A 25,644-nucleotide genomic window follows, 5' to 3' on the forward strand; every position below is an offset into this window, starting at 1 on the left:
ATTTACTGTTTTCTACATAAAACCTTTCTCAAATTACTGTAGATTGATAATCTTGATGGCTATGACTATAGGATATCTGTATTTTGTTTACTGCAGACTTGACCTGCTGCTGAACGGTTGACTGTTGATCTTAAGATTTTTCCTAAAATTCCAATATTTGGTTTTCTATGGTCTAGAAAACCACTTTCAGCTGAAATAACCATGATACTCATTTAAAGAAGTATTGTGAGCTAAGAAAAAAAAGATCAAATGAAATTCACACTGTCATCCTCAAAAGTGAAATAAATTATTTGGGTGGAAACATAATATATCCCCCCTACTAAAGAAGATAAACACGGCAGCTAGTTTCAGTATTAGACTTTTAAAAAATATTTTCCAGACATAGCAAGATATTATAAAGTTAATACGGGACTCTGAAATGAATGTCCAGCGCACATTTATTGGTTCAAGGTATGTTTCTTTTAAGTCAGCTCCAAAAATAATCTTAAGAAAGTGTTTGAAACACGCTGGCAAAAATCACATGTAGTATGCAGAAAATTTAATGTCCTGAGAATTAATCAAAGTTCTAAACATTTGACTTTAGACAGACTAAATAAGAAACAAAGTCAGAGGCACGCATGAAAGAAAATAGTTTGTTTATACAAGACAAGCTAACTTATGGAAAGCGGGGACATGCATTTATAGAGAATAGGAGGCACTTCTTAACACAAAGGGTTGGAGTCTGGCACAACCTGATGTGTAGTCAAAGCTGACAAAATCTTTCCTCTCAAAAGAAGCTAAATGAATTTTTTGTATCAATTAACTACTCCAAACCTAACAAGCTGAATTAGTCTAATAGCCTTTTATTTTCAAACCATATGTTCTTACATTCTTTAGCAGTACCTGTGAAAACATCATTAATAGTGCCATGCAGTATTGTGCATTTTAACATTAAGTACCAAAGGAATAAAAAATCACAGTTTTGTTTCATATTACAGCCTATATAGTAGCTCTTTTACAAAAAGGCATTTGGACAACAAAGGAAATTAGAATCCTGTTCTTGTGATTTATTAAGTTTGGAAAAGGAAATGCAGATTAAAGAAACAATGGATGTAAATTTCAGTTTTGTGATCTTCAGTCGTATAACAACATGGAAAATTAATACAGAACTGAGGTGATATTTAGCTAATCTGAGAAGCAACAGCAGACAAACAAAAACAATGCAGCTAAGAACTACCCCCATGAAAATTACTCCAAAATGTTGAGACAGTTTTACCAGTATAATACCTGTGAGCTGCAGTAGATCTAACAAGCAAATAGAAGGAAGTTGTACTGCTGCAGGCAGAGCATCCTAAACAAAACGTCTGCCACAATAAAAAAAATCAAACCACATGGAAGAAGACTATTTTTCAAAATGAAGGAGGAAAAACAGAACTTCCCATGAATTCCATATCAATCTGCCATGGAATCATTTAAAGGTCATTACACAACAGTTTGCAATGTAAAATATCGATGTACATCAAATGTATAACTAGGATGCCTCCGTTATTTCCTGCAGCAAGAGCAACCTCCAACCTAGATTACTAAATAACTCCCATTCTCTCCATTCCTATTTTATACTTACTATACAGTAACAATATTGCTTACATTTTGGGATATCACTGAACGTTTCATTTCCAATACCAAGAAATGGTATTCTCTATCGTGACTGCAGGACATGAAGCAGCCCATATTTCGGAGCATTGCTTATTACACCTGCAAAGCAGAGGATAAAAAGGTATACACGTATTTCAACTTTGTTTTTTAATTTGCTTTGTTTAGATATTGTATCTACTCACTGTAGAGTCCAGCTTTTTACACAGAACACTCCATGTATTTAAAGGAAAATACTATGCCAGATGAATAAAATAACTTAAGAAAATGGTCTTCATTTCTGGAACGTACTGCATACCCAAACCTAATAATTTCTGGAACACTGACCTAGGCCATAATTACAGCGCAAAACTTTTTATTAAAACAATATTTCTTGCCTTAGCTAGTATCTCGCAGAATCAAATGTAAATGAATAGTCATAAAAATAACACCACATGATGGGAATTTGAGCTTGTTTGGTACACAGTCAAAGCATCCTCAGGACTACTGGTGCTAAATAATGACATACACATTTTTCCATTTTAGCAAGGAGTGCTTTAGTTGAAATGCCTATAGAACAAAAATGACAACAGAGTTACAGGTATGCTTATTGAGCATTATTACAATTGTGTTTACCTTTAGCAATGGCTTTTTAACACCTTGAAAATCCAGATGGCATAGCAATTATACCCATGGCACAAGCTCTTTCACTTAGCAAACTGTCGGATACTAAAAGCCCCCATCAGACTTACCAAGCTGGGCACCAACATTAGTTTTCCATGTGATGCTGAAACTATGGAAAACTTTCAGTGTAACTTTAGCTTAAGACAAGATCAAATGTTCTTGTCAGAATCAATCTCATACCACCTGAAACAGCTCTTGGCTAACATAACATACAGCATGAAGTCTTTCAAGCATACCAATTTAGTAAGCATTCCAATTTCACAGAAAAGAAACACATTAACATTTATTCAGAATGAAGTGCAGCTACTGTACATTTTGCAAATGGGAAGAAATAATGTTTGAATTCAAGCACACTTACTCTCACTTTATTAAAAACACTGAATAATGAACAGGATTTTGTGACAAAAGAAACTTTCTATTTCATAACTGTGTACACTAAGTGTATTGAAAGTAATTTAAATGTCTCTTAATGAAAAACAATATCAGCCATTGTTTTGTAGTGGATCAATCATTTTTTAATTACTTTGCTTTACCACATTTGCCCATTTACTTTAATTCAAATGCCAATATTTATCATACGATATACAGTAACATGTAAACAATGCTGCAGCACATACATTTGAAGCAGCTACTCCAAGATATCTATGGGTTTAGTTTAACATGTGTCCTTCGAGGCTCTAAAATTAATAGAACCTATTTTTAATAGAATCTGTAAATATCTTTCAATGTCATCTCTGTAATAGTATCTGAGGAGCCGGGGGAGGAAATCCTATACAAGATAAAATAAACCTTTAAGACATCTAGTGACACACCACACAGCTATTTCCACCACTGATCAAAATGCAAATGATTATCAAGTCACTGGAGCTAATGTCGAACAAGGTAGGTTATAGATTTTCTCAGAGAAAGGCACATGAATGAAACGAAGAAAAGGATTTCATCGAGGACAGTTTTGATGGATTCAACATAATGAAAGAAAGATTTGAAAATAATCATTTCTCAACAGATTAAGTTTAAATGGGTTTTATTGTCTGGAAATAAAAATGCTTGCTGTGATTCATCACGCAGGATAGAAAAAACTAGTGCTGGGACTGAGAAGGGTGTTTCACAGCTGTAGATGTATAGTTCAAGTCTGAACAGCAGGAGTGACTAAAGTTCAGATGAACTGCGTTTTCCTAGCCTGACACTAACATACTCAAAGAACTGTTAAATAGATTAACAGTTTAGTGAGCATCGCTTACAGCAGTGACAAACATCAGTCAGCATGAAAAATGTACTGTTCTGTAATAGCAGCCGTGAAATGCAGTGATTAGTGTCTAAAAATGTACTCGGCATGCAATAAAGCTATTTGAAAACAGGTAAGTCTAATGAGAGGAAATTGCACATGGGGAGATGCTATTGGATGTGCTGGATAAAATTAAATCACCATGCATGTGATTTTTTTTTATGGTTTTATGCAGCTGATCATTGTTAAATGCAAAAATATGTATTTTCTTGCTGTACAGCTCCAGTAGTCAAGTCAGCCTAATTTTCTAAAATGTTTGAAGTTGTGCTGGAAAGGATTTAAAAGATCTTAATCTGTTGGTCTTTTTTAAAAAAACAACAACTTAGTGGCATTATGTAACTCCATTTCTAAACCTCTCTTTACAATTGTGCTCACATCCAGGTAGAACCTTTAGAAATGGCAGAAAGGCACTGATTTATCACACTGTGTGAGCCTTTAGATCATGTAAAACCTCAGGAGGCGTTATCCAAGATATAAGCTAACAACTCTGGCCTTGGTTCAAGAAATGATGAAAAACATATGACCGGTAACAAAGCGTCTTCAATATTTGTGTTGAATACTAAGATGTGATGATCTGTGAGAGCTCTTTATTTAAGCATAACTCCCAGTGCCAGGAGGAGCTTTTTCTTTCATACTGGGATTTTGTTTTCATGTGTTACCTTTTTTGAAAAAAAAAACACAACATCAACTTTAATCCTGATTGGACCTATTATGAAGTAAATCTGGGTTTTCATATTTCTCCCTCAAGATTTTTTTGGAATTACTGGGCAAAAACAAGGATTGATCAGAATTTTCTAAGGTATGTTATTTTGTCTATTTCTGTAAGAGAGGAATAATTTAACAGGTGATGTGCATTTAGCAATGTAATACAAAGTTTTTAACCCCAAACTGGCTAGTTTTAACAATCAATATCATCATTAAATGCACAGGTAACAGCTTGAATGTCTTGCATTTCTAAAGCTGGTTTAAAGAAGAAATATATTTGCTTTGATAGTGAAGTATCATCAGCATCAGTTGAAGCAACAGTTCAATGCATTTAAATTATGTGTTTTTACAACATTTAACTGCAGTTGTTTAAGTAGAAATAACTTCTAAAGTAGAACTGCTGAACATCTCTTGTCGACACATAAAAACCAATGTGCTCATTAAGGGAAACTGCAATTTGTCCACAGCAACTGTACAAACCAGGTAATTTCACAAGCGATGATTTGTTTTCTAGGTACAATTATTCCCACTTACAAAACAGAATTTATTATTGTAAGGCTTTTTTTTCTGAACTGTGGTTTCTTACTACTTTGGGACCCTATTTGTTTATAGAAATCGTTCATGTTCTTCAGTCAAAATGTCTTTAGGCTTCGCAGAGCAAAACCTGAAAACACTGATCTTGGATGAATAGGGGGTTTATTTTGCAATATTTAACAATGGGTGCTTGCATAATTAAATTACATGTTGCATTTGCACATAATACATAGACTATATACTATGATGCTGCTGACAAACCTGTAATGATCCATATAATTTCTTTTTGTAATCACAACCAATAATGTGTTCATATAACCTATGAATGCACCTCATGTTCAGATAAGTATGTTAAAACCAATCCTTTGTCTTGGATAATACAATGAATACATTTGTTAAATCTTATATACAATATATAAATAAAGAATATGTATAAACATACAGTTATTACACATGCACACATGTATGTGCTGTATATATATGAAGTAAAAGAGCATGTACAATTAATCCATTAATTAAATTTAATGGAGGAAATACCATATTTTTAAATTAATGTTGCTGCATATTTCCATAAAAGATTAATGTACTGTGATTAATATTACATCCAAAAAATCTTACCTGCTGATGGCTAATAAAACCAGAAAATAATATGTTATAGCCTAGCTTTAATGCTACAGGAATCTGAGAACATGGACAAAATGAAACCACAGGAAAGGGTCTCATGAACGATGAAATGATTCCAACAGGTCATGTTTCAGTTACACGGGACATTTTTGTGTTTCACTATCAGTAAAAGTGTTATGTGGTCTTCTTTTTTTTCCAGTGTAAGGGATCTGCTTCTCACCATGAGGGGCTTGCTACTGCTCTCCCTCCTGGCACTGTGCTTTGCCTCACCCTATAGACCCCTAAATCTGAAGAAATTCTTGAAGGCACCCGAGCTCATGCTGGATTATGAAGAGGATGGTAACAACAGCCTGCCAATTTTTAACAGAAGGAACAGAGCAGTGACCCCCTCAGGATTTCCCTACTCAATCTGCCCCTTCGGATGCCAGTGCACACTCAGGGTGGTCCAGTGCTCTGATCTAGGTAAACGCACACTCTCCGCCTCGTTAATATCTATAACAGGTTCCAATGCAATGTAAGCCTATGGTTTTAACTACTGGGAAATGGAACAACTATATAGCGTGATCACTCGTGTCTTACTAAAGGAGAAATCGATTGTTTACACCATAGTGCGTACGCAGATCTGATATGCTTCTATGAAAATGAACATTAGTTTAAAAAAATATGTATCTGTTCACTGCTTCTTCCTGTCTTTAATACCTTAAAGAGTAGTTTAGGCAACCTGCGTAAGACTATATTTATATACATCTTCCACATTGAAGAACGCAAAAGACATCTGTTTAATATTAGAATGCACAAAAACAGGACTGATTTCAATTGCTTCAATGTGAGTTGGATGAGTACTTTGATGCAAGTTAGCATGAAAAATTGCTATTTTATTCTATGCACCCGCTTTGGGATCACCAATTGGGCCTGTACGTCTCGGCTCAAAATACTGACCCCTGTGCCTATAGAAAAGGAAAAGGAAATTTAGACAGGCTCTTCAGACCTACCTGCCCATCAACTCATTTATCTTTTGACATGGCGAGACGTACAGGAGGGTCAGTACTGGTTGGAAGAGAGGTGCGTTCTTCACTGATGCCATCATCAGGCAGCTGTTTGCCCCCAAAAGTAGGACAATTAATCCTGACCCTATCCCCAGTCAGACAGCAAGCCGACTCTGAGCTGCTGTTTGAGGAATCTCGGTCACAGTCAGCTAGTGACATGTCCTGTCCTGAGGGAGTGAGAGACCTTACCGTTAAGCCAAGCTGGATGAGTTAATTGTGTTTGAAACTTTGCAGTGAAATGGAAATTTAGATTATAGAGTAATCAACTACTTGAGAAAAATGCATGGGATACATAATTACAATCATCTAGCTAATGTGTTGGAGTCCTTGGACTTGAGATCAAAAACATGCAAGCCTGGAAAACAAATACAGCTGTTAGCAAACAAATCTAAGTAATTGTTTCAGTCTGCTATGTTTTAAATAAATTGAACACCACTGTTCTAGTCCATTATATATTTGTAGAAAGGAATTTAAATTAGTAAGAAATGCTGTTTCCGATGCTCAGCCTCCATAAACCTATACTTCTGCGACCAACAAAAGCGCTGGATGAATTAAATGTTATAATGGAAATATTACATATTCTGCATATCTTTCTCCTGACTCTAGACAACCATTTTAAATTCATCTAAACTGCAACAGACTAAAGGGGGATCAAATCTACACATGATTTTTAATTTACCATACAGTTTGTCGGAGCTTTTAAAGGTCTGCAGTGAAAAAATACCAACATTCTTTTTTTTAACCAACAGGTTTGAAATCAGTACCGAATGACATCTCCACAGATACACTGATGATTGATCTTCAGAACAACAAAATAACTGAAATCAAGGAGAATGACTTCAAGGGAATGAATAAGTTATACGTAAGATTAATTATTCTACATTTCAAGTAGACTTGGTACATTTTCCACTTGACACTAAACTGTGCAAACAAAGGATGATATTTTGATGGCATCATCTCACTGTAATGACACTAAGATTCCAATTTAAGACAAGGTCTAGGCTACATGAACCAACTTGCTTTCTGAAAGTCTGGATGACACTCCTTTCTCTTGGGTTACGTACAATGTACTTGACTCATTTGCAGGTTTTGACACATATTGCTATCTCACCTTACAATGTTTTTTTTTTTAAAAAGGAAACATGGTGACAAGTTTTATATCCTGGAAACAAAGGTGTTTTTTTTTTGGCACATAGTTTAAGAATGTGCACAAAAGCGTCATAGCCTGAATCTAATAACAGTGTTAATCCTCTTCCTATCAAATTTTGTGTTGTGTTATCGAGGAGCGTGGCTACTAGCTTTCTGTGAGTATCTAAAGCACATATTGTAGTGCACCCAAATGTGCTGATGGAAATGGATATTACTCTTCGGAAAATGTGCTAAAACCCTCTAGTTCTAATACATAAAGGTTTAAATCTCTTGTCTCAGAGTCCAAGACTGACCAGAAATGTGTGTGCAATTTTTCAGCTGTTATTTGTTCAGAAAGAAAATATATCTAAATCTATTTTCATATTGCAATTAAATGTTTTTATTTGGCAGCTACATCTTAAGCAGGCTCCAAATGAGCAAGACACACACTCTCACTCTCTACGCAGTCCTAGATTCCCCCTCAATAAACAATTTTATCCAGAAAACAATAGTTGTCATAACAAGACAATTCTTAAAAACCACTTAAATGGGTTTTGCAAAGGGCTGTACTGGTTACATTGTGGTTAAATGAATTACAAACAAATAGCAAGCATCAGAAACAAAGCCTGTATGCATGGAGCACAGATGCTTGTTTTCCATCTATTTGGCTTAAACACTGCAAAATTAAGTACTTACAACAAACAGTGATTTGTTCTTGAGGCAAGGGAATGGGAAAAAAAATTGTCATAAGGTTTTCCATTGGCCAGATGTTAGAGGGGTCAAATGCTGCCCTTAACAACGCCAGTTTCCGTTTCATCATCAGCCTGCTTCAGCTGGTAACACAGTAGTTTTTTGTCACCAGCTTGCATTGGAAGGGAAACTTTTGATAATGTTTTCAGACGGTACAGTAGATTATAAAAGACGCTGTTTTTCCATGTCTAAGCACCTCCAGCACCAATGGCTACTTTCATTAATTTGACCACTAGTTTTGCAGCTGTTGAGTCATGTGGTATAAGAATTTCTGAAATAAATATTCTGAAATGAATAAAGCATACTTTTAATTATGCAGGCAATGAGCAGATGCTTTTACAAATGGTAAGCAACTATCGGGTTGCAGAACCAGCCAAACTTAAATAACTATCAATGGGAGAAAGCAGTGGTTCTGTTGCTTAACACAATAAATCTGAACATAATAACCTGGTAATGTGAACTCACTTGGTTCAATTTCTGACTTATAATCTGTGATGGAGTTTCTGAAGTATGTCTGCAAAAGTAATTTTGCGTTAAAGTGTAGATGCTAAAAAATAATGATATTCAACAACAAAGAGCACTGCCATCAAAACACAGATTTGCTATATGGGTCTTAAAATAACAGCTGTCATATATAATAAACGACAGACTTCTGAAAACCATATGTGCTACTGTGTAGCGGACGCCAGCTATGATAGAGTGAATACCTCAGCTTTAAAAAAAAAGGAAAGGGTTTTTTCTGATTAAATGATTGAACCTGTAATTACATTTCCACAGCTTAAACCTGGCCTTTTTTTGTAACAATGCAGGTCTTTTACTACTTTAATGACAATTACACTGTATTTTGATTGTAAGGAAAGGCAGCAGAGCCACGCTATATTGTAAATCAAAGCTTAATTCCCTTGACTTCACTTTAAGTTCTGTGCATTAAAGAAAAGGGGAACTTAAAGCTGTTATCAACCATATACGTTGTAGTTCCTCAAAATGTGCATTAAAGCTTGGCCCATGAACAGATGCAACTTAAATTTAGTTTTGAGCATGAGCCATAACTAAACATACACAGGAGTGGGTGGAGGGCTGAGATCTCACAGTATTTATATCACAGCTTATAAAACAAGGAGCCTCTTTCATTCACAGTCCTATCATTGAACTGTAATTGCCTTTAAGAACATCCAGTAGATGCCCTTATGTTATAAGCATTACTTCTTATCACATAAATCAAAATGAGTCTTCAGTATTTAGATGGAGAATTCCTTAATGCATCTACTATGCATTACAGGTGGGTAGTAATACTATGCATTACTATGCAACATAAAATGGAAGGCACGTCTATATTTAACTTAGAATCAAGGACATTTAGGATGGAAAATGCCCCTTTCAAACCAAACTATATTTTATTTTTGTATCTTTTTGTTGTTTTACATCATGCATTCCCCAGTTTTATGTTATTAGTTACCACTTGTCCCAATATCAATTACTGAAACTCTTAGTCTTGTTTACATGCAGACTTTTTATTTTTCATTCTAGGCACTATTTCTGCTCAACAACAAAATAACAAAGATACATCCAAAGGCTTTCCGCAGCATGACAAACCTACAGCTGCTGTACCTCTCCCATAACCTGCTGCCGCAAGTTCCTGCCAACTTGCCCAAAAATATACTGGAACTGAGAATCCACGATAACAAGATCAGGAAAGTCCAAAGAGATGCATTCAAAGGGATGAGGTCCTTGCATGTTTTAGGTATGTCTTTCAAAAACAGATATAAGCTTGAACATACATTAAAAACCATCACAAATGTTTATATAGTGTAAACCTTCATAACCCAGTGAACTGTGTGTCTTATGCATTCAACAAGAAGTACAGAACATCAGGATTCTGTACTATTACCATTAAGTCTGGAAATAACAATATCTTGCAAAGTATTTCAGTATTTGCAACAAATCTAACTGCACAATTAAATGCCACCTTAACCATTCTTGTGGTGCATAATTCACTATGTTAAAAAAAAGCTTTTTAATTTTCTTTGTTCTCTCTCATCTAACTTTTAGAAATGAGTGCAAACCCACTTGAAAACAGCGGCATTGAAATAGGAGCGTTTGAAGGCATGTCTGTGCTTTTTTTAAGAATTGCGGAAGCAAGGCTCACCGCAGTTCCGAAAGGTGAGGTCAACAAACAGTAAACTCCAGTCCAAAAACAAACCGATCCACATCCTGTTAATATTGTGTTGTTTCGGGCTCACAGGGGGATTGTGGAGTTCATACTCATTCTGACTCAGTTTTGCAGTACAACACCACTGTTAGGAACTATACTGTTCGCCTACTCATTTGACTCAGCAATCCTGTGGCCAAATTCATTCCTCTTTCTCATAATGATTAGGCTTTTCAGTAGCAAAGCTCAGATAAAAATTCCAGATACTACACACAAATCATCAGGTTCTAATCATTACTAAACTCCCTTATGCTGGAGATGCACAAGTGCTTTGTACTTGTCACTTTTACCTACCAACAAAGAATCCATTTTTAAGCAATTTTAAGATATGGACTAAGCAACTGCTGAGTCATTATCAACATTATTAAAATGTTAAGGTCAACAATGACTCAACAATGAGTCAGGGAGCTGGAGGCAAGCTGTTGAAGCTAACAGCCTGGCATCCTCAAAGACGTGGCTGAGCAGTTTGCTGTCAGTCAGTTAGCCAGCAGAAATCAAGTGAGCATGATCGGCCTCATGCATGGACCAGAGAGCACCCAGAGACCAGAATAAGGTACAGTGCTTATCACAGCTGGTTTCTGAGCTTCATTGTCACATTCGCTGGTGATTTCTATTACATTTCTTTCAGTTCTTTCAGTTTGCAATATAGCTGGCCCTTTTAATTTATTCATCCATAATAAATGCCTAATTTTGAAAAGAAAAATATTTCTCTAAAAAGACTGCCTTTTAACAGCTGCCTTATTTAATAAAACACAGCAATTAAGAAGTGCGGCATCACTGGATGAACACACTGCCATCTGAACTAGTATATGTAGAGTAGGTACTGTATATATTCTAAAAACATCAGACTGTTAGCTAATCAGACAAAGTCAGTTTTGACCTCAATCAGAGATGCCAAGCTACTGTGGCAGAAAATACTGTTTGTGCACACTACCTCCGATCTTACATGAAGATCTACAAGTCAACTTTAACTTGTGGAGTTCATGTGTGGCTTCACCCGTCAAGACACTCGCTGTCACTCGGGATCCTGTGACACAGAACTAAATGAGGGACAGTCAGCGTGGATTGGCTGGAGAGCTGATGACTCCTCAAATTGCCCTGAATTTGTTGCTTGCTAGGCCGTGAGAGCCACATCACTCCTGCAGTCAGTGCACATCACATCATCATTGTACAGGCATTAACAGGGTAGGAATAAGAAAGCCTAGGCTTTCTCAGCTCCCAGCAAAACTGTGACTCTTGCTATTTTCAGTGACGTAGGTGATAGAAGTGCCACTCCACTCTTAGTAGCACGCCTGCTCTTCCTCACTCTCCCCATGCAGTACCAGGGTTGCTGGTGCGAGACGAGACATAAACTACATAAGATTATGTTTAAAAAAAAACTTTTGGTTGCCAAAATGCAAACTCTCATGTATATGGTAAAAAAAGCAGTCAGGTATTAGGGCGTAATCCTGACGTCACACAGCAGGACCTTTGTGATTTTAAGATATCCGTTCACATATCACGATTTGCAAAGGAATTACTGAAAATGAAATGTGTCGCTGTTTCGGTCGGATTTATTTAAATCTTTTCTAAATGTTTTTTTTTTTTTCCAAGATCTCCCTTCTTCGCTCTCTGAGCTTCACTTGGATTACAATAAGATTGGGAAAGTGGAAGTGGAAGATTTTATTCGGTACAAAAATCTGCAAAGGTACAATAATATACAGTATTTACCTAATATACTCTACATGCCTACACTGGGATGTTTAAGCTATTACAAACTTAATTCTGCCAAACAGCCCTTTTACAGTCCTTACCCTAGAGGACACCTTTATTTTCATTTCAACTGAGCTCTTGGAAAAAAGTTTAAAAACCCTGCTAGGAAAACTGGTAGTCCCTCCAGGACCAGGTTATTGCTGATAAAGCTAAATGTATTCTTTAAAGGAAATAAATGGTTTTAAATTATTTATATGACATGTGTGTTGTATGATAAAGATTGAAACTGAACTGCTCTGCATTACAGGCTGGGACTTGGATATAACCAAATTAAAACCATAGAAAACGGAAGTTTAGCCAGTCTTCCCAATATCAGAGAACTTCACCTGGATAACAACAAACTCAAGAAGGTTCCGCCAGGTTTGGCATCACTGAAGTATTTACAGGTAAGTATAAGCAAAAAAGAACTTGTAAAAACATGGAAAGTTGTCTTCATCTGAAAATTTTATAGTATTTTAAACTATAGATAGGGGAGTTAGTAAGTTAAGTCATTAGGACAACAAGGATTCCTTCTGTCTTATCTCTCTTGCTTATTTTTATAAACAAGCCATTTTTCCATTATACTGGAGCTCAGCTTCGAATGTTGTTCAAATATCCAAATCTGCTCAAGATGTACAATGTCAAGTAGCCTTTTAATGATCTGATCAGTCTGGGTCCCAAAAGTCTTATTACCTAAATGAAGACAAAGTTGCCCAAAGTAGTCGCCACAAAGCCCAAAGAATAATCTCCTTATACGATGGCTGTGATTAAGATATTATTAGTATTTGCTGAAAGTGGCATTTTTAAGCAAATTAATTAGAACAGCGCTGCTTTAGCTCAGTTTGAAAGTAACTGAACTTTAAAGGTTCCTGAAAACAGATTGCTGTTCACAATAACATGTAAATAATGAATTTCCCAAGTCGGGGGTAATAAAGGTCTTCTAATCTAAATACTACTTTTCTTTTTTTCCCCGCACAGGTGGTATATCTACATGCCAACAATATAACCAGCGTGAGCGTCAATGACTTCTGTCCCTCAGGAAGTAATGTGAAGAAGACTCCATACTCTGGGATCAGCCTCTTTGCCAATCCCGTGAAATACTGGGAGGTGCAGCCGGCCACTTTCCGCTGCATGTCCAGTCGAATGGGAGTGCACCTCGGAAATTTCAGGAGAAGGAAGTGAAGTCCTGCTTCCATGAATGCCTAACCTTTAAAACCGGAAAATGGAATTGAAGCTGAAGAGGTGTCATTACTTGAAGTTCAACTCAACTAAGCAAGCTGGAGTCTGCAGTGCAGACAGACGTACATCACCCAAAAAGAAATTGTGTTTCTGTTCGAAGAGAAATGCGGGTGCCTTTTGTTTTGATACCCCAGTTTTTCATTGCTTGCAGCACACAATTTGCAATAAGTAAGAGGAACAGATGAGAAAGGTAAAAGACCTTTCAAGAATAATCACTTCTATAGTCTAAGAAATCAGAATTGTAGATTCTCTAAAAATCCTTTTTTGTTGTAAACGAAAGCACTTTTCAACATAAAAAGAGATCAGACGTTGGACAAGAGTTAAAATTTGAATGTCCTATTTACTAAACTCTTTTTAATACAATGCCACTTTGTAGCATTCTTATTGTGGGCATTTTTTTTCTTCTTTTCAAAAAACTTTTGTTGAACAGGTAGAGACGGGGAAATCAGTTATTGCTATTGGAAAGAAAAGGAATCAAAGTAAAAGACCACATCAACCCTCGCCTAAGATTTGACGTTGTCTGATGCTCAGCTACCAGCACTCTATTTACAACTTCTGCTGTCATTTACTATAGAACATTTAGGATAGAATAATAATTGATTATAGGATTTTTAGTTTTACAGATACTCTAAATGGAAAAATGCATATATACACACATCCAGTTAAACGTTTCACCTTTTTTGGGGGAAAAAAGACATCCAGTCTTTCTTTAATCTTAACTATAAATCCAAAAACCACTCTGCAGCACCCTCTGGTGCTTAAATGAAAACGATTCTGTCTGTGCACTAAAATGGAAACAACACCACACCAATTTGCCTAACAAAGAAAATCCTCCAGTAACTGCTCTTTGACTAAATTAGTACTATTGCAAAAGTCCTGTTTCTGTCTTTAAAAATAGACATCGCGAACATGCACAAAGCAGTAATTTCATAAACATTCATAAAACTGAGATGAAGTAGCAACCTAAAAACAAGGTTTGTGTACTTTTTTAAAATGGCATTTCTCTCCATTTATCATTTCAGACAACCTAATCCCATAACTAGCATAATTTAAAGCTGAGCTTTAAAAACAAAGTTGGCAGACGTCTTTGTGACATACCACTATTGTAAGGTTTATTGTTAGCACCCTCGTTTTTGGTTTAGAGAAGAAATTTAATTTTGCATGCTTCCGTTATATAACATGTAACTAAGAACATTCTGTTCCCCTTTAATTTTGTTAATTTAGATTTATGGTGCTTAATTATGAACAACGTATAATTGATCAAGTTCTTTTAATGAAATGTTGTCAAGTACACTTTCATTTTTAGCATACTCCAATGTATAGAATACTGTATATTTATTATTCAGTTTGAATAAACAGTACAGTCTCCCAAAAAAATGACTGAAATGTTTTCTAGATTATTTATGTTCATTTGACTTAGACCTCTTTATGATTATTATTCTCAAAGTGTTTACATACAGTCAAATATTAAATACTGATTAAATACTGCACAATATGAATATATATAATAACACAGTTTCTAGGTTTGTTATACAGCATACTGATCTACCAGCAGGTGGAGCTTTTGTTTTACAAGCAGGCGAAGAGCAATTTTCATGTGGTGTGAGGACAGCTGTGCCACTGGAGGGATCAATCTGCACATACATGTGTAATAGTATTTGCAATGTTGTTTACTTTATTTAGAAAAGATACTTTTACTTTTACTAAATAATTGCAGACAGCATGATTGAATAATAAAGGCAGCATGTATACTACAGAACATAGGAGGTGGCGGGGTTGGGCTGTCACCAGAAGGTGATTTTCAACAAGAGAACAGAGGTACTTATATTCCACACATTTGTCTAGACTTTCACATGAGCTGCGGTTATGCAGAAACCAAAAGCCTTTGGAATAACAAAGATATAAAGGAGGTCTGAAGATGCAGCCTTGCACCAGAAACAGTTGTGCCATATAAAAAACATCAAAGTCAATGCCCATTTTTTTAAGTATAGTTCTAGATTTTTTTAACACAGTGTGAAAGCATAGAGTTAAATATTCACCATTTATGACAAAAACAGTTTCAAATGAAACAGCTGTCTGTGTCTAAAAGAAGTTTTCTCACAGTAACTACTCTGCAATTTAGAGTGCAAGATAGCTCACTTTTTACTCCACTTTCTTCCCAGCTTCTAACCAGGTGTTTGACTTTTACAAGGTGTTCAGGTATTCTGCAGACTCTTCAAACCATTCCTCCTTTCAAGATAACAATCTCAAATCTTATTAACAGCCAGGTGCCCTGGATATTCACCATTCATTTCATGAGACAACATGTAAGCAAATTCCCCTTGCATTTAAGTGTAATTTCAAGTATTGCTTCTTCAAGTTGCTAGAGCATTTCCATGAAAACTCCTTTTCGTGGAGTGTTTTTAATGCAGGCATAAGGCATTTTAAGGACAAAAAATAACTATGGCAAAATAAAAGCATCTGTACCATACTTGATTTGAAACTCTTTATCATATGTAAGCAAATTCCTTGCTTTTCATTTTAATCAGAACCGTTAGCCTGAGCCAGTTATTAAAATCAACACTATGGGTAAAAAACAAAACAAAAAAAGATTTCCCTGGTTTTGGCAGGTTAGTGCTTTGTCTCTATTGAAAAAAGGGTCACAATCCATCTGTTTTACTCTCTTAATCACAAATTGGACGGACTTGCTATTTGAGAAAGAGGCTGCAGAAAGGAAACATATGGAACGAATCTGCAGGTTGGCCTGAACTCATTCTGCCACGTTTCACATACCGACGTCTCTTCGAAACTCAGAAACAGGTTTAAAAACATTTACCTTCACACCACCAAGACAGCATAATTCAGTCAAAGAAGCACCTGGCTTTACAAAGGATCCCAATAAAGGCAAAGGACGCTTAAAAGGGATTTTTTTGCCATTTCTGATTACATGGCTAATGGATATTACTTTCTAGAAACCGCAAATATACAGTACACCGTGAAAGATTTGGAGGGGCAATGCACATAAGATTAACTGTAATGCTGATGGATCTGAGCTGATTATTACTCAGATTTTAGACAATGCCAAAAGTGGCTCTCTACAATGTTTAGAATGTTTCAGCCCTGAATACAACTCTTAATTTCGTATTATCCTTTTAAGGAGAATTTAAAAATGTTGGAATCATGTCATTAATTTGTTGTCCATTACCCTTTTTTTCTGTCACATGGGAACTTGAAAAGAAGCAGGCCTACCACAAACCACCCCAAATATATCCATAAGCAAACTCACACCCTATTTGTATTACTACTACCATGAAAGACATCAAATCTAACTAATTAAATTTACTATTCTAATGCAGGTACCGTTTTATCCTTAATACCCAGCCTGTCCTTTGAGCTTTTAAGCTTAATCAAATCTTCCTCAGTATAAAATTAACTTAAAGAGACTGAAAGAAAGCCTAAACTGCCATGGACCATGAAACTACTCATTGACATGTGTCAGCATTCACATTGATCTCCTTGGGGTTTATCAAAAGACTATTTGGGGTCCCTCATCATTTCCTGATTGTGATACTGGTTTCACACAGTCAAGATCAAGACAGTTCTAAATGCAAAAAAAAAACATTTTAATGTAATTTTAATAAAACATGGATAAGTATTCAACAACTCTTTAATATATTTCTAGTCATTCCTCACAGCTCCGTGAAGTTGCCCCCCTTACAGACAGCACAAACGATTAAACCCACCTCATTCGATAGTGCTACGTTTGTGCCGTTAAAAGTAGAGTTTGTGCTACTTTTTTCAGGAGATATTGCGCCTTGTTTTTTCGGGGTCGTGACGTCACTCAGCCCCCCTACAATGTCGCAGGGAAACCAAATCGGTCTCATTCGTTAGTGCTACGTTTGTGCCAGTTTGTGCCCTTGAAAGTAACTTCCCAGCTTTTTTCTTTCCCGACCAGACAGACTCGGAAAACAAATTGCCCCCCACTATTTTCATCACAATCAGGAGCTCAAGTACCGAGTTTGTTGGTACCTGTAAACATCCTTGTAGATAGTCACATGATTACCCGAAATAACAAGGCGCTACTGTATATCTCGGAAACGAAAGCAGCACAAACGCAGCACTAACGATTGCGGTGAGTTTCGTCGTTAGTGCTGCTATACAGGCAGGTGGGCAACTTCATGAAGCAGGACAAGCAAACATGTCTGGGTCATTACATTGCAGACTGCAGAAGACTCGACTTCGCCTGAGGATCCAACACACAGGCACCCACACCTGTGTCTTCAGAGGGCAGGTGTGCCCTCACGCTGTGACGTACAAAAAAGCAGTCACGACCACCAGATCTTTCGATCAGTTGACCCCAGACTTTGCAGCCTTTACACGAATAAACAGTCTTACGTTTGGGGAGGAGTTACTATGTTACTTCATTGGGTTAGGTGTTTTATTTTATTTTTAACCATGTTCTCGAAAATGTATTGCTTGTGTACTCCTTTCATTGGTGAAGAGACACCAGTTTCCAAATTACCGCTGGTACAACACGAGAGCCCATCTTCACATTTTTAGGTATTCGTTTCCAGTTCGATATAATTCAACAATATAAAACAGAATTGAAAGCAAGGGCATAATATATTGATCATACACTTTACATTTCTATTTATTTTTGAAGTACAAAGCAGAAGGTGTTTCCCCTACCTTAAATATACGATTAAAATTGTTCAAATACCATGTAACATAACATAAAGCAGCGGAGACAGTTATATTGCAAATAAAAAATGTATTTTTTTTCCGAAGAGTACGGGACATTATTGTGAATCAATAATGGCGTTAAGAAAACAAGGCGATATAGTTATTTTGCAAATAAGTAAAGCATTTGAAAAATATTCTTATTGACAGTAAACAAGCCGATCCACCTGCAGCTGCTGGCTTGAACAGCTCTCAGACCAGCGATTGGCTAAACCCCCGAACAGCTCGGGCCGCGATTGGGTGAAGAATGAGAATCGACACTCTGATTGGGTAAAGCGCCACAGCGGAAGTTCTGTGTACCGTGTGTGCTGTATGAGCACGCTGGATATACAGTAACACATCCATTGGTTTCTAATTACTGATCAATCTAAGAGAAGTCGCACGGAGGTAAAAACTGAATAGCAAACAAAGAATGTCATGGCATCCACAGCGTGTTCACGACTCCGATAGCATGTGCGCGGATCACGAACACATCGTGATACCCATTGCGACTGGCGCATCACTGTCATGGTGCCACTGTCGCCATTAAGTCCATATATTTCGATATTAAATACCCCGACAAAACGCCCCCGCCCCCCATGTCGCGACATGGAGCCCGCAGATCGCAATATGGCGTACCCCTGACAAAACGCCCACCCCCATGTCGCGACATGAAGCCCGTATATCGCGATATGACATACCTCGGCAAAAGCGCCCTGCCCCATGTCGCGACATGAAAGCCCCTATATCGCGATATGACAAAATTGCCACACCCATGTCGCGACATGAAGCCCGTATATCGCGATATGACATAACTCGGCAAAAGCGCCCTGCCCCATGTCGCGACATGAAAGCCCCTATATCGCGATATGACAAAAACCTGCCACGCCCATGTCGCGACATGAAGCCCATATATCGCGATATGACATTCCCCCGACAAAATACCCCGCCCCCCTGTCGCGATATGGAGTCCATATGTTGTGATAGGACATACCCTGACTGGATATGCTGACCCCATGTCGCAACACAAAGTCCATATATCGCGACACGCCCTATCTGGGTGTATAATGTCCTGATGTGATATCTTTGTTGCGACAGTGGTGCCAGGGTGGCATGGAAGCAGGGCGCCAGTCGTGATATACACTGCCGCGATATACATGGGGTCCCTACCATGACATGCTGCGGAGGTCTTGTCATGATGGTATCCCACAGTTAAACGTTTGGCAACAGAGTGTCATGGTAAGGAAAAAGAAGGAAAATGTTAAGATGGTTAACTTGTTGGCATGCGTTATGTCTTAGTATTATTCACATCTAAGGAGGCTCATATGTTTATGGATATTGATTGTCTTCAAAATGTTAAGGGTACGAGCTAAACTGTAACAGAGCGCTTGAACTCGGCAGATGGTGTCACTGGAGGTCAAAGTCACCGTGCATGGTCACATGATCACCGGAAAAACAAGGTGCTATATCTCGGAAACGAAAGCAGCACAAACGTTACTTTCAACCGCACAAACCGGCAAAAATATAGCACTAATGCATGAGGTGGGTTTCATCATTTGTGTTGTCTGTAGGGGAACAACTTAACGGAGCTTTTACCTTGCCTTTACATTTTCAGCGGACTTGATCATAACATACCAGAAGAACGTGCAGGCACGTATGGGTTTCAGAGGTTGGAGTAAATGCATTGCCCCAATATCGAGTGAAGCGCCATGAGAATAAAAACTGCGAAGGTATTAAAATATTAAGTTCTGAAGATCTTGTTTGATCCTTCATGATGCTTTTAAACTTGTATGAAACCCACGAAATTAGTATTCTATTTTCGATGCCAAAAGACACCCAATTTGGACATTCGTGACTTACCACAAGACTTAACACTGAATTGTTATCGTCGCATTACAGTGCTAACCAAATCATCGTACCTTTAACTGCAGGAATGGTCTGCTAATAAAAGCGTCCAATACATGCTTTGGATGTATTTTAGCTCTGTAAACGTCGTTCACCTAAAAATACTGCAGAGGCGATCTGAATAGTTATCTGTAAAATGCACTCGCATCTATCCGTCAATATTATCTTAATGTTATTCATGCAGTCCAAAACGTGTAATTTGTTTACAGGAGAAATTTTAGAACCTCTTCGTGCTTAACTCTTACAGGTCGAGCATGTATCGAGCTGCTACAAGCAAAGACGTGCACTGGGACGCTCGATACATGCTCTGGGAAGCTGGAAAGCAGCTGGGGAGTTACTTTCAACGGCACAAACCGGCACAAACACAGCACTAACGAATGAGGTGGGTTTCATCGTTTGTGCTGTCTGTAGTAGGGGGCAACTTCACGGAGCGCATTGATTGGAGAAAGATTTGGATGATGCCCAATAAATATTGTATAACCAATAAAATTAAGGAGGTTTCATACAAAATAATTCATCGAATTTACCCAGTTAAAACTCTTGTTACCCAACGATTTAAAATTAATATAGATGACAAATGTGTTTTTTGTGACAATAGCCCTGAAACTATTCAGCATTTGTTTTGGTTATGTCCCAGGGTAAAAATGTTCTGGACTAAGTTGCAGAATTATATAAAAGAAGAGACGAATATTGATATTTGTTTTGTTGAAAAAGATATTATGTTAAGTTTCAGCCCCAGTGAAAACAATATAAAAATGTCTTTTGTAATAAATTGAATTATTATATTGGCACGTTATCACATACATAAAATGGAGTGGTCTGGGAGGTACCCTGTGTTTGAGCATTTTAAAATGGAAGTAAAGGGGTATTTGCAGACTATTTCGAAATGCAAAAATATGAAGGCGGTGCGGACATTATTTGTATTTAATTTGTTTAATCTTTTTTCATAACTTGAATTGATGTAGTAGTATGTACCCCTGACGATATTTTTGTTTGGAATTGTTATATGTACTCTTGTTTGTATTGTAATGTTTGTTTTTTGTTATGCATAAATAAAATTTAAAAAAAAAAACGTCACGGAGCTATTCTTCACCTGTGCAATATCCGTCCTAAACTGGAGATGTATTACTAATGACAGGAATTATCTTCTATTAGCTTTAAAGTTTCATACTATTACATATACAAATGCATGTACAAAGAATACAAAATGCACAAGAAAATGATTACACTGAAAAATCTTAGAACAGGAGTCATCCTGGGAGAGGAGTAGGCACCATTGTTACAGTTACAGAGGTATACAGTAGCTGCAGGTCAATGTCATTTTTAAGGAATTTGTTAGAAGTTACAAGTTAGAAAGTTAGAAATTAACAAAAAGACATGTGTAAGAACTTAAGCTTTCATTTTTCCCATTCCAAAGACTTCAAACAAAATACTAATTGAGAATTCATGGACATTAAAGATGTTGATACCTGGGTGGAAATCTGTTAACAAACGAATACATTTTTACTACCAGGTTCCTTGACAAATTCACTTGTAGCAGGCATTCTCACGTCTGGCTCATCGTAGCTTTGCTTTAGATTTAATCATAATCACCAAGGGGCTTAATGGACTACTATCAGTGACAGAGCAATCTGATATTTTTGCAGAAATGCCTATTTCAAACCACTAAACCACAACACCAAAGCAATATTATTGTGTAAAACCCAACATGAAAGAAAAAGATCCAAATTGATGGTCACTGACAACTTAAACCCTAGAATCCCTAAAATTAGATCTTGCTGTACTTTCCTTTTTTTGGACGTGTTCAGTGAGCAGTGCTGGATGTCAACACAACTGGATGTGATAAACATTGAATCATGTTTTGTAATTTATTTTTTTTTAAATCCCGTCTTTTCATCGTTTTTGCAGCAAACTGTATACAATAAACTTACGTAAAATAAACAAAAAAAAGTAAAGTAAATACCTTATAATTAATAACCAAATATAAAATTAACAAGTATAGAGCTAAGCAACACCGAAATTACACACAAACCAAAGAAAGAATACTGTATTATTTATCATTTTAATTTCACAAGTCTCTTCAATGACATCTATGGAAATTATCATTTATTTCCAATTATTAATTTAATATTTTTAACAGGGATGCAGCAAACCTTTACATCAAATAACAGAATTAACCTTATTACTATATAATTATCACTAGAAAACTTTTAGCTTTTTGCACCTATGTACACATTTTTTTGCTATTTTTGGGTTCTCCCATATACTGTATATGAGACATCCAGGCATCCAAGTTCACAATACATTCAGCAGTCTCAATTCTGTTCAAACACATTTCATCTTGATAAATGCGAGTTAAGTACTCTTGAATTTAAAAGATGTAAATATCAGGTGCATTTCATCACTGAAATATAATTTATTTTAAGGTACAAAATTACTTTACAGGGTTGACACATCCAACTGTTTTGATTAATGACTTGGTTTGTGAATTAGGTATTACATATGTTTTTTTTAACAACTCTAAGACTGAGACTACTTTAAAGAAGGTTCAGGCTTTCAGGGGAAAACTATGTTAAGACAGAAAAATTAAGTAAAAAGTACTTACATTCTTACGGGGTCATTTCTGAAAGATTCGGACAGGTTGAAGAACAAAAGTCAGGCTTTGCCAAGTTTTTCTGATTGACTTAAAGATGCAAAAAAATACTTTTAAAACCAGTGCTTGGGAAACGAAGGGTGAACCTCATGTACAATACAGTAGCTAAAAAACTGGTGAAAGAGCTCAAGGAGCCAAAAGGTTGAGTCATAAAAAGTTAAGTATAGATACACAGTATGCAGATTTCCAAATGGCAATTTTACAGCACCTCAGAATGATTTAAAACGTCTAGAGAAACTTTATGAAAACACAATGTTGAGCATGGTTGAACTAATGTAGAATAAGTTAAGAAAGATACTGTTTTGAGATCTTCCATAGTGCCATTTGCAGGCCTTATGAACCACTACTTACACTGCACAAAGCTGCAGGTGATTTTAAGTCAATACACATTAGGATACTCAGTCTTCGCTTCTTCTAGAGTTTTTTATGGTAACTGGTACAGTAAGAGCCAATGAGAGTGGAGCTGTTGCCTGAAGATAACAGCTTCAAAGCCTGACTGTTTGAACTGAAAGTGATGGAAGAGGACTGTGTCCATCTTCCCGCAGCTGGTAAAGTTCTGCTGCTTTTGTTACAGAATCATCCTGAAACCAGTTTCATCACACTTTTGTGTGATTTTACATCAGTTTTGGAGGATGTAGGCCTACTTCAGTATTACTCAGCTGACAATGCGTTATAGTGCAAGGTGCACCCTACAGTACAATGAGGAAATAATTTATAATTGCCAAATTATAATATAATATAATTAATTAGAAATCTTTGAGGTTTGTAGTCCACTGATGTAAAATACATTACTAATCTGCATGTCCTAAACTGTAATAACATGGTAGCTTCTTTTATAGCAAAAAATGAAGCTTTTAAGAAAACAGAAATGGTGATTGCACACATGAAGGTAGAATTTATCTTGAATTTATTTGCCTTGAAAAAGCACAAAACAATAGATTTTTAAATGGAAAAGAAAAAAAATAAGCAGTATATCAGAGCAGAAACAGCCATACAAATGCAACAATGGCACATAGTCCAACATTCTGTTTCTAACGACAACTCTCAATTAAGCACATAAAGAGTCACAGTCCCTCCAAAAAATGAAATACTCAGATCCACTTGGGCCCTCCACCCATCCTTCCCCTGAGAAATCTAAAGCAAAAAAAACAACTAACCAAAGAAGCTTTAATGATTTTCATAAGGCTCCATTTACCCTTGTTTTCACTGCAAGAAAGGCATGACCATCTAGCTTGTCTCATGTAGCCAAACGAAACACAATACTAAACTTACTCAAGATGTTCCATGTGCACCTTTTCTAAGTTTGGAACAATAAAATTACATTGTCTTGTACAGCTTTTTAGCATTAGACTCAATTCACAATACTTTAAGAACTGTTTCTTTCATACAAACATTAATAACTTTCATATTTGAAAAAGTGAGCTGTTTTGGCAAAAAAAAACTAATCTATGCTGTTTAAAGAATGAGACACATTAAAAAGTGCACATGTATGCATACATACTGCAGTACCATTCAAAAGCTGGGAACAACTATACAAAATGTTTACAGACTGACCGCTTTAATCCTTTTTTCCCCACTGTAATCACTAGAATCATGAATATATTTGCACCTCTGAAGAGATTAGAGTGCCCTCTTTTGTCATAAACTATAGGCACTGGTGTCCAAGAGTGATAGTTGTCTAACATGGTAAACTTTTACTACCAAATCTGTAAAACTAGAGAAGTTTGTGTGCTTCCCAACACATCAATATAAAAACATTAATCTTTTACTCTTTCTTACAAGAGTAAATGTTTCACAGCATGAACTTAAATTTGTTTTCTAGTCTTTCTTTGTGTTGTTTCTAAGCTTTTAAAGTACTTTGAATAAGACAGTAACTGTTAAGAGAAATCAACATTTAATATGCAAGTACTTCATGCTCAATTGTAAGGGAAGGAATGGACCCACTGTTAGACAATTTAGCTCATGTCATATATTATTAAAAAGTAATGCTGTGTAAGATGCAAAGAAAGTACTATATCTAAAGATTATAGAAAAGAACAACATACAGTAGCTCTGTCAAATAGGCACTTTATAGCACATTGTATTTTACATATTTCGCATAGATAAGTAACATATTCCAAAACATTGTACTCAATATGGCAGACGTCTTCAACCATTTAGACTGGCAACATCTGTATGCTACAGATGAATCAAGCAAGTGATCTATGCAATGAAGAGAACACAGGTCCTTGGAGACAAAATAATACTTGGATTTTAGTCCATAACAATTTCTAGGTTACTTAATGTAACAAGTCACCTGTTTAATTGACCCCAATGGACCTGTTCTGGATCTTTAGAAACAGGGGTTTTAATGAAGCTGCTGAACTGGGTCTCTCCAGAACCATGATTGGAGATCTCTGGAATAATGATTTTGCGTTTCAGAGAAACCCTACATGTTACAGGTCCAGCTCAACATGAACTGAATGACAAACAACTGCAAAGTTGCCTGCAAGTGGCTTAGCGTCTAAATGAGTGCTTGATTTCATAAAGAGTTTCTGGGGATCTGGGGAAAAATTAATAACTTAAGAAAAAATAACAAATTTTGTTACACAGGGAGACAGAGTGATTCTCATGCTTGGTATGCAAAGTATAAAACATACATTTTCTTTTCCTTTAAGAAGGGTTTTGGAAAACAGAAATCAATACTAGATTCTAAGAAACTGCATCCTAGAATTTGGGCCTCCCTTTTCCACAGTGAATCTGACATCATGCGACTATTCCTCCAGACAGACATGAATTAATTACAGAAACCTCATTTCCTTCATTCTGACAAAATTAAAAAGCTATTCAGAGTCTAGATCAT

General features: G+C 36.5%; 2 protein-coding genes across 6 annotated transcripts in view; one reads left to right on the forward strand and one right to left on the reverse strand.

The window, feature by feature from the left end:
- cenpp (centromere protein P) overlaps positions 1–25,644 on the reverse strand; it is a 106,120-nt gene that overhangs the window by 40,990 nt on the left and 39,486 nt on the right. The gene's annotated exons all lie outside the window — the stretch shown is intronic.
- aspn (asporin (LRR class 1)) lies at positions 3,099–13,924 on the forward strand. Of its 3 annotated transcripts, none has more exons than XM_015348174.1 (9): positions 3,125–3,177; positions 4,329–4,379; positions 5,643–5,905; positions 7,239–7,351; positions 9,895–10,108; positions 10,417–10,527; positions 12,170–12,263; positions 12,576–12,714; positions 13,286–13,924. In XM_015348174.1, the coding sequence occupies exons 3-9, from the start codon at positions 5,665–5,667 to the stop codon at positions 13,487–13,489; spliced, it is 1,116 nt and encodes a 371-aa protein (XP_015203660.1). In that variant the 5' UTR covers positions 3,125–3,177; positions 4,329–4,379; positions 5,643–5,664; the 3' UTR covers positions 13,490–13,924. The 3 variants fall into 3 exon arrangements, with proteins under 3 accessions (XP_006631163.1, XP_015203660.1, XP_015203661.1); XM_015348175.2 differs by lacking the exon at positions 3,125–3,177 and adding an exon at positions 3,456–3,653; XM_006631100.2 differs by lacking the exon at positions 4,329–4,379 and having other exon boundaries at positions 3,099–3,177.

This window comes from Lepisosteus oculatus, chromosome 4 (genome assembly GCF_040954835.1).
Source record: "Lepisosteus oculatus isolate fLepOcu1 chromosome 4, fLepOcu1.hap2, whole genome shotgun sequence".
NCBI lineage: Eukaryota > Metazoa > Chordata > Actinopteri > Semionotiformes > Lepisosteidae > Lepisosteus > Lepisosteus oculatus.